Source organism: Drosophila rhopaloa, unplaced genomic scaffold (assembly GCF_018152115.1).
Source record: "Drosophila rhopaloa isolate 14029-0021.01 unplaced genomic scaffold, ASM1815211v1 contig_115, whole genome shotgun sequence".
NCBI lineage: Eukaryota > Metazoa > Arthropoda > Insecta > Diptera > Drosophilidae > Drosophila > Drosophila rhopaloa.
The window spans coordinates 2,908,283-2,918,698 of NW_025334990.1; the positions used below are offsets into that span (position 1 = coordinate 2,908,283).

At 40.7% G+C, this 10,416-nt stretch overlaps 2 protein-coding genes across 2 annotated transcripts; both read left to right on the forward strand.

Annotated features, from left to right (window-relative positions):
* Positions 1–704: 704 nt before the first annotated feature.
* On the forward strand, positions 705–6,156 carry LOC108053135 (mediator of RNA polymerase II transcription subunit 23). Its single transcript, XM_044461869.1, has 15 exons — positions 705–812; positions 879–972; positions 1,025–1,989; positions 2,051–2,137; positions 2,200–2,402; positions 2,461–2,837; positions 2,904–3,078; positions 3,139–3,627; positions 3,694–4,020; positions 4,072–4,295; positions 4,349–4,431; positions 4,486–4,633; positions 4,694–5,351; positions 5,414–5,554; positions 5,614–6,156. The coding sequence occupies exons 1-15, from the start codon at positions 768–770 to the stop codon at positions 5,987–5,989; spliced, it is 4,392 nt and encodes a 1,463-aa protein (XP_044317804.1). The 5' UTR covers positions 705–767; the 3' UTR covers positions 5,990–6,156.
* Positions 6,157–6,375: 219 nt separating this feature from the next.
* Positions 6,376–7,682, forward strand: LOC108053138 (serine protease snake). Its single transcript, XM_017135723.1, has 3 exons — positions 6,376–6,637; positions 6,696–6,903; positions 6,979–7,682. Exons 1-3 carry the CDS (start codon positions 6,385–6,387, stop codon positions 7,592–7,594), a joined length of 1,077 nt encoding a protein of 358 aa, XP_016991212.1. The 5' UTR covers positions 6,376–6,384; the 3' UTR covers positions 7,595–7,682.
* Positions 7,683–10,416: the final 2,734 nt, after the last annotated feature.

Genomic DNA, 10,416 nt, shown 5'->3' on the forward strand with positions numbered 1-10,416 from the left:
GAAATGTCGGTTGATATGTACATACAAATTTCAACCCAATTTCAACCGAAGAGATTTTTGTGCAACCTCCGAATAAAACTATTTATGGGGAGATTCCTAAAACTGTTTAGGACTTGCTCTAGATTTGCGTCATGAATTGACTGAACTCTAAAACTAATGGAATTAAATTCCCAATTAATACCTAGGTACGTACTTAAATACAATTTTGTTATGGTTTGTACCTTACCTATTTAAAAAAACAAATCGCTACTTTTAACTTACCTTGAGAAAAAGCTGATTTATGTACTGAACATTTTTATTTTTCTTTAATTTGCTACAACATTACTAAAACATTAATTTTTCTATTTCCCATATTGAAAATTGTAGATAGAACAATTAAAATGTATATGTTGGTTATATGTTTCATTTAAAATATTTGCTTTAAGAGATACAAATAAAATGAAAAGCGATTTTAGTTAAACATGGATTGAATTAAAACGAAAAATAAATGTATCCTTTCAAAGTTATGTAGTTCCCTTTTTGAACGGACCAGCTGATAAATATTGTGCATCAAATATTGTAACAAGAAAACAAAGTTTTAAATGCTTTCCTATTATTAGGTACTCTTTTCACAGTTTTAGCTACATTTACAGCAGGTTATAGCTACTTATTTTATCCTGACAGCTCTGATTTTGATGTGTGTCTGTGCACTCACTGGTAACACTGCGAAGAAGAATTGCAGACGCGATTTTGTTTATGCGGTGTCGGAAATGCGAAAAACAATTTAAATGGATATGGAAACGCAAGTTATAGATACAGTCAATGAGTTTTTGGTAACACCGAACATATGAAAACTTTGAAAACCACCTGTTGATTAACTTTTTGTTTTGATAATCCAGAAGGTGGATTCCATTGACGAGGCGTTTGTGAGCGTCATTGTTTTCAAACCAAACGGGGAGCAGGAGAGAGCCACCAGTTTCGCCAATGATTTGGGTAAGTGAACCCACTCATTAAGATTTCAACCAGTAATAAGTATCTATTTTAGTTACCGTTTTTGGGAACGTGGCACAGGAGAACCGGGAGCAGGTACTGCGGGTGTATCTGCTACGGGCGGCCAGCGCCTCCGGTTACCACATCAAGGTGCTGATGGCGGCATTGGCAAAACTAGTGGACGCACACGTGATCACTGCCAGGATGCTGTGCGACAAGGTGCTGATGTGCGAAAAACTGGATTTCGAGCACCGGACCTTCTGGATCGAGAGCTTCCGGCTGATCAAACGCGTGATCGCCCAGGTGGACTACAAGGGCGTGCGCGAGATTATGAAGGTGTGCCGCGACAAGGCGCAGTGGTTTCCGCTCAACGTGAACGTCACCTACATGCCACAACTTTTGGCCGTCGAGGATATCCTGCGCTTCATCTTCGACCGCAACAATTGCCTGCTACCCGCCTATTTCATTGCCAACGAGATTATGCGCCCGTTTCCCTACCATTGGAAACTGAACAGGCTGATGACCGACTTTGTGGAGGAGTTCCGCACTACAGCACAAATGGTTTCCATTATCGGGCACGCCAGTATGCTACCTATCGTGGAGCACTTCGGCTATGCCGATCACATGATGAATTCCTGGAGACTGGACCACAACACCCTAAAGTTTAACTTTAAAGGCAGCCTGCCCTACGAGCCAGAGCTTCTTGAGGAGCAAAAGCCCCTGCTCCGCTACGTTTTGGAGCAGCCGTACTCGAGGGAGATGGTCTCACAGATGCTGAACCTGCAAAAGCACCAAAAGCAGCGTTATAATGCCCTGGAAGAGCAGCTTGTTAACCTGATCGTCCAGGCCATGGAAATGACTGAGGCAAATGACGCCACTGCGGGCAGTGGGTTCAACGCCTCAGACGAACAAATCACACCGTACGAGTGGGTTTGGCTTCACCTTTCTTCGCAGCTCATCTACTTTGTGCTCTTCCAGTTTGTGAGCTTTATGCACATTGTGTTGGCTCTTCACGAGAAGGTAGTCTCCATATAATTCAATGTTTTATGATCCCTTTTAATTGATTTTTGGTTACCTATAGCTTTCAAAGTTGGAGCTTAGGAAGGGTCGTGACCAGCTTATGTGGATCCTCTTGCAGTTCATATCTGGAAGCATCCAAAAGAATCCTGTAGGATAATAATTACTGGATTTAATCAAATGGTATATATTTATAATGCATTTTCGTTGTAGATTACCAATTTCCTGCCCGTGTTCAGGTTGTTTGACCTCCTCTATCCGGAACTGGAGCCACTCAAGTTGCCAGACATTAACAAATCTTCTATGGTTCGCCATATGGCTCCCATTTGCGTGTGGATCCACCTGATGAAGAAAGCGCGAGTGGAGAATATGAACATTACTCGACCGCTGCCCATAGCGCTCAAAAACCATTACGAGTAATATCTCAATGCTTTCCTGATTATTTTTTTCAAATATTTATTGGTTTATACACAGCTTTTTGCAGCACCTGGTCACGCCCAACACCATGATGAACATGACCCTGGGAAACGACTTTCGCATCATTCTAATCTGCAATGCATATTCTACGAATCAGGAGTACTTTGGGCGACCCATGGGCTTGTTGCTGGATGCTCTTAATGGCTCTTCGAAGTCACCAAATGGCGCCCAGATACCAGCTGTAACTTTTTCGGTCACAGTTCTAGACAGTCTGACAGTGCACAGCAAAATGTCGCTAATCCACAGCTTTGTGACTCAGATGCTAAAACAGGCCCAAACCAAAGGACAAGTTCCAGCTGCGGCGCTATTAGAGACTTATGCCAGACTTTTGGTTTATACTGAAATCGAGTCCCTGGGCATTAAGGGATTCCTGAGTGAGTGTAGCCTGTAATCATGGTCAAACACAATTTGTGTTCACAGTTATATGTATTCCCATGCAGGCCAACTTATGCCAACTGTGTTTAAAAACCATGCCTGGGCTATGCTGCACACCCTGATGGAGATGTTTTCCTACCGGCTGCATCATGTGCCCACCCACTACAGGGTGCAACTGCTATCTCTGCTTCATTCTTTGTCCTCCGTGCCCCAAACAAACAAGATGCAGCTCAATCTTTGGTGAGTTACAACTATATATTTCAGGTATGTAGATTTAGCTAAGACTTATTTTCTCTCCAGCTTTGAATCTACTGCTCTGCGCCTGATAACCAGCATTGGATCTGCGGAGTTTCAGCCACAATTTTCGCGGTACTTTAACGATAAGTCTCCCGGAGCAGTGGCGTCTAATGAGAGCGAGGAACTTAACCGTGTTCTCATCCTAACACTCGCCCGCTCCATGCATGTACACGGCGGCGGCGATGAAATGCAGGGGTGGTGCAAAGACTTCCTGTCCAACATTATTCAGCACACGCCGCACTCGTGGCCTATTCACTCTCTGGCCTGTTTCCCACCCGCTTTAAATGAGTACTTTACCCAAAACAACCAACCGCCGGAGAACAAGCAACAGCTAAAGAAGGCCGTGGAAGAGGAGTACCGCACATGGACATCCATGACAAATGAGAACGACATCATTGCGCACTTCCTTCGACCAACTACAAACCCCTTGTTCCTTTGCCTGCTTTTCAAAATAATTTGGGAGACGGAGAACATAAGCCCAGTTGCTTACAAGTGCGTAACGAAGGGATAACGATGTTATCTTTTCCGCTAATACTGTTATTAACTGTTTACTTTTAGAATCCTGGAGGGCATTAGTGCGCGAGCCTTATCCACTCACTTGCGCAAGTTTTGTGACTATCTGGTGGCCGAAGTGGCTAGCTCCTCGGATGGTCGTGATTTTATTCACAAGTGCGTTGACACGATTAACAATATGATCTGGAAGTTCAACGTAGTGACCATCGATAGAGTTGTTCTTTGCTTGGCCCTGCGAACACACGAAGGCAACGAGGCCCAAGTCTGTTTTCTTATCATCCAGCTGCTCTTGCTAAAAGCCAGCGAGCTGAGGAATCGAGTTCAGGAGTTTTGCAAGGACAACAACCCTGATCATTGGAAGCAAAGCAATTGGTAAGTGTTCAATTTTTAAAAAAGTGAATATATTTTCATTATCTTATTTAGGCAGGACAAGCATCTCTCCTTCCACCAAAAATATCCGGAGAAGTTCGCACTAGACGAGTCTGCCTCGCAGATTCCACTTCCCGTATACTTCAGCAATGTCTGTCTAAGATTTCTGCCTGTTTTGGATGTGGTGGTGCACAGATTCATCGAGCTTACCATCACGAATGTTCACCAGATACTGGGATTTATTTTGGATCATCTGAGCATCCTCTACAAGTTCCACGGTGCGTAAGAAGCTCATCTAAAGATTCTCAAAACTAAAATTTACGAATTGCAGATCGCCCCATAACGTATCTCTACAACACCCTTCATTATTATGAGCGAATTTTACGAGATCGTCCGGCGCTGAAGAAAAAACTGGTAGGAGTTTTTCTAAATATTATTTTTCATCTGGGTAATATACTGTTTTTTAAGGTGGGTGCAATTACTAGCGCTTTTACCGAGATTCGTCCGCCGAACTGGAGTGTTAGTGATCCTTATAAGGCGTTCCTGCTTAACCAGGACTCGCTATGGACCCCTGAATTAAGTTACTATATGAGCTTGATCAGACGCCTGGCAGACAGTAAGTTGGATATGCGTGTGGTGCGCAATATTCCAATATTCACTTTCCTTTATGTTGCAGCCATCAGTGGGAAGAATGTTTTCTATTCCACCGACTGGCGTTTTAATGAGTTCCCAAATGCCCCAACTCATGCGCTCTATGTGACCTGTGTGGAACTGCTGGGTCTACCCGTGGCACCCACTTTGGTGGCCAACAATCTCATTGACGTAATAGTCAACGGATATGCGGTCATTCCGCAGAAGGATATACACAGCTACATAAATGCCGTAGGCATTGTTTTGGCCGCTTTGCCAGAGCCCTACTGGAGTGGCATCTATGATCGCTTACAGGATATGCTCAACACACCCAATATGCTTAATTGGACCTACAGATTTAATGCATTCGAGTTGTTTAACTTTAAGACGGTGCGCGAGGCGATGCTGGAGAAGACGTATGCCGTAGTGTTGGCCGTGGCTCACTCGGTGTTTCACCACATGGGGGCTTTTAAGCTGGCGGCGATGACCAGATACCTCAAGGATAAGCTAAAGCCCTGCGTGCGAACCGAGCAGCAATTGTTGTACCTATGCCACGTATTTGGACCCTTTCTGCAGCGAATAGAATTGGAGAAACCGAACGCCGTGGCCGGCATTGCCGTGTTGCTTTACGAGATTCTGGAAATTGTGGACAAGCAGCATGGACCGAAACCATTGCAGTACATGGACCAAATATGCGATTTCCTGTAAGCCAATTGAGAGAAATTAATTAATAGAAAATAAGCTAATATCTTTCTATCACTTTCAGATATCACATTAAATATATACATGTGGGTAACATTATCAAAAACGAATCGGAGGCTATTATTAAGCGTTTACGACCCCTGCTACAGATGCGCCTGAGGTTTATAACACATCTCAATTTGGAGGATATTCATTCTGAGAAGATGTAAGAATAAATTGAAATAAAAGTGAGCTTAGAATTAATCAGACTCCATCTAATTTTAGCGCCGACAACGCCAACAACAATGCATTAACAAGTCAAACGCAATCCCCCCTGCAATCCCAGCACCAAACGCAGCCGCAGCAACAACATCAGCAACAACAACAGCAGCAGCAGCAACAACAACAACAGCAACAACAACAACAGCAGCAACAACAACAGCAGCAACAACAACAGCAGCAGCAACAACAACAACAGCAGCAGCAACAACAGCAGCAAATGCAAATGCAACAGCAGCAGGTGAATGCGGTACAAACAACAAGTGTTCCATTGGGCAGTGGTGGCAACCTGCAACAACTCAATCAGCAGCAGCAACAAATGTACATGCAACACATGCAGCAGCAACAGCATCAGCACATGCAAAACATGCGACACAATTAGACCTAAACTTTTTTTATTTAAGTACAAGCAGACATAGAAACATAAGCTTAATTTAAAGTTAGTATAATCTTATTATTTACCCCATTATTGTATTAATCGTCGTGTAATTGTGTATGTTTAATTTTCATGTGTTGTGTGAACCATTCTCAGATATAAATTAAGAACATTTTTAAAAAAATATCTTTTAATAATATTATCAGTGGGCTTCACAACTTTTAGTCCATCTCTTCCTGCTAATTTCTTCAATCAAAAGCTTACATTAATGAGTCATTTGTGGAGTCTGTGATTCTGGCTGAGAACTCGCCTGAACTTAAAGCTCGTCGCTGCTCAGTTGTGGTAGTAAATCTGGTCAACCTCCAGTGCCGTTCTCAGTTGTGCCCTCAAAGCGTTCGGCAATGGATGCGTTTCCCGGCATTAAGTGGCTGTTGCTGTTTGTTTCAGTCGCTGTAGTGGCCGAATACTGCGACAATGGCACGGGCGAGTGCAAAGACTTGACTCCTTCCGACTGCCCAGTGATATTCTACAACCAGCACCTGATTGGATCTGAAGTCAAGTACTGCGACGAGTTCAACGATATTGTCTGTTGTCCCATCCCGTTGGATCATCAAAACCTGAAACCAGTCGAAGAGACAAGGCCTTTTGAGAAGCGTGAGCGGTTTTCACAATGATTCCCTTTTGTTATTATTTTATTTTTAATTTGTCTTAGAATGCAAGCAGTACAACGAGGGCAGAGCGGCCTGTCGCTCCACGCCCTTTATTGTGGGCGGCACAAAGGCGTCTGGTCGGGAGTTCCCCTTTATGGCGCTGATCGGCACCAGGCGGGGTAACAAGTCCGAACCCAATTGGGACTGCGGTGGAGCTGTAGTGCATCCCAGATTTGTGCTGACTGCAGCTCATTGCCTTGAAACGGATGAGTAAGTGGCCCTAAGTTCTCCAAGCCTAAATCTCTAAAATTTTTTAAATAAAATAATAATTACTCCGAATTCCAGAACTAAGGCCGAACGATTAGATCCAAACTTCGATTCGCCCAAATTTGTAGTTCGACTGGGGGATTTGGACTATAACAGCACCACTGACGATGCCCAGGTCCAGGACTTTCGGGTGGTAAACTACGTGGTGCACCCGGGCTATGATACTGAGGACGAAGAGCTGGGTTTTAAGAACGACATTGCCCTTGTGGAACTCGATCGGGAGGCTGTGTTTAATGACCATGTGGCGGCCGTATGCCTGCCGCCCACCAGCGGCAACGATAACGAACATGTGACAGCCGCCGGCTGGGGATTCACCAAGGACGGTGTAAAATCCTCTCACCTTCTGAAGGTCAGTCTGCAGCGGTTCACGGACGAGGTGTGCCAGGAACGCCTGCGTTTCACCATCGAGACGCGCACCCAGTTTTGTGCAGGATCAATGACCAGCGAAGCGGACACCTGCAACGGCGACTCCGGCGGACCTATCTTCGTGCAGCATCCGCTTTATCCTTGTCTTAAGCAAGTGCTCGGGATCGTGTCCTATGGATTGGTTTGTGGTTCCCAAGGACTCCCGAGTGTCTACACCAAGGTACACCTTTTCACTGACTGGATCGAGAGCATTGTGTGGGGCAACTAAATCCGGAATAAATCTTGCCAATTAATCGGCAGAACCACCTGAATTAAATTGAGATATACTTAAAATACAACTTAACTTTTAAATATTATTCTTTACCTAAGCAATGAGCTAATATTGTCGATATATGTATATATATATATAATATATGTATATATATATATAATATATGTATATATATATATAATATATGTATATATATATATAATATATGTATATATATATATATATACATATATATCTGTACGTTACATTTGGAACTATCCTTCAACCTTAATTAAGGAACATAATTAGAGGGAAACAATTTTTAATCCAAGTTCAGCATGATAGGTCAGATCAAAACAAAACTCTTGTTCATATGATATATAATTCTTATCAGCTAATAATACAACAAAATCATCACATCATAAAAGTATTACAAATAAGAAATTGGGCTAATGGCTTATTAATTTGTTTTTTGTAAATTTCTTTAAAAACAATATCTGTTTATCTATAAACGATCTGTCGATTATTGTATTGTATTCATCGAGAAGTGCACCAGGTAGAAGGAATCGTTATCAACCCTATAAAGCATATGGCAAAATGCAGCGCAAAATCGACATAACTTTAAGCGAGGAAGAGCGAACAAATTGGTTTTTAAAGGTCAAAGACAAGTTTTTTATTCTGAACCTTATTTAATGATACAAAATGTAAGCTAATAAAATGTTGAATTTTATGTTCTTATGGTCCATCTAATGATATATGTATATATACCTCCTGAGTGTAAAGCCAATTTTACTCAATACATATACAGTATTACTGCATGTTCGAGTTTAGAATCGAAAACTGAACTTAATTGGACTTTGGATTTACGGATATTTATCGGTGATTGCTTCTAAAAATGTATAACCTACATTATATTTATTTAACCTAATTTATATTTAAGGTTGCAGTTTAAACAAATTATTGGAAATCAGATGATACAATTTTCGTACTATTTGTTCGCTCCATGTTTTAATATAAGCCATAGTAAGCCAGCAAACGTATTAAAAATATTCGAGTATACTTTCACAATACCTCAACTAAAAGTATTTCATATTTGTGATTATTATATATTATTATATATTCTGATTATTATCGCTTGAGTTAATTGCCCAGCTTATAAATATAAACATTAAAATTATTAGAGTCATTGGTTGTGCAGTTCAACACTCAATAAGATATGGTGGTGTTCAAGTTATTATCCCTGGTCCTTCTAATTGTGATTTTACTAGGATTTAAAGTAAGGAGAAATGGATATGATGGGAAACCACAAATTAATAAATCACTTTCTTAAGGTCAACTGCAGTTTCGAATTCACCAACATAATATGTACGTCCTTGGACAAGGAATTTTTGGATATCGATGAATGCTTTCTGAAATCAAAAAATCGGACTTACAAATATATGTCCTTCGGCGCTAAATTTCACCAGTTGCCGTTTAATGATTTAATGGTACCTAGTTTTTCTATTTTTTTTTTTAATTAATCGATTAGTTATTGCTGACATATTTCAGGTAAGTTTTAGGGTGTTAAAGAGGCTAAATGGGTATAAGCCATTTCTCTTTAACATGACGGTCGACATTTGTCAGTACTTCAAGGGAAAGCGTAATCCAACGATTCAATTTTTCTATGAATTATTTATCTCCTATTCGAACCTGAACCACTCTTGTCCATACAATGTACGTACTTATTATTCTCATTTGATTTTTGATAATAACCTAGTTATTGCAGCACGACATATTTGTGAAGGAGCTTCCCATTCAATTTCTAAATCATAAGTTAACAAATGTTCTGCCAGTTCCGGAAGGCGATTACCTTGTCCATTCTATTTACACGATTCGGGCTAAGCCGCGGGTGGAACTCAAAGTTTTTTTTAGAATATACTAGGAGGTTGCTCACAGAAAGTAAGCAAAGGATTGATTTTTGCAGATAGCTGAAGATTTTATGTGACTCTTTTACTGGAAAGTATCCAGTACTCCACTGTATATGTATTCAAAAATTTAATCAAAGGACAGAATAAAATAATGGTTTAAAGCTTACTTTAACTGAAAAATGATACAGTTTACATCTCTCTCTTATTTTGTGTTCGGCTATTTTGTGTTTTAATGTTTTAATGTTGTGGTTTTAATATTTTTGTCAAAATATTTTTTAAAGGTTTTTGAAATAGTCGGCTTTGAATCACTAAACTATGTGGAAAAATTTGTCCTTAGGATATTTTGAACTTTATTGAAGTAGTAGCAGAACGAGATTTTTCTATTCACTGATGTTACTTAACACTAAGCAACATAAAAAATTACTAAGGTGGCAGTTTATATTCAAAACCTATTGTAAGTATTTTAACATTGAATATTGTGGTTTTAAACAGTTATATTGGTCGAGAAACACAACCCAAGTAAACGCTTATAATTTGGAAACGATTTTATCTGCAGATTACTTATTTATTGTTTAGCCCTTTTAAAGGTTCTAAAAGCGAATAATTAATAGGATGTTCTTTATTTCAGTTATAGTCGACCTGTGCTATTTTTGGTTATGTTTAAAATTTGAGTACTGTACATATCTGCAAGCCTCCTAGAAGACACTTTATTCACAGCTAGATGTGATCAGTTAATAGATCTCATAGGGTATATTTATTTGCCACACTTGCGACGTCAGATGGTAGCCCTGTTCAAGCTGAAGCCGCTCTTTGACGTTGCCAGATCCGAAGGAAAACAATTCAAGAGAGAGCTTCTCGGAGAGTGTTCAGGTGTGAGTAGAGAGCTCGCCTCACCTGCAAGCCGATTCGATCTTCAGTTTCGATCGAGACGCA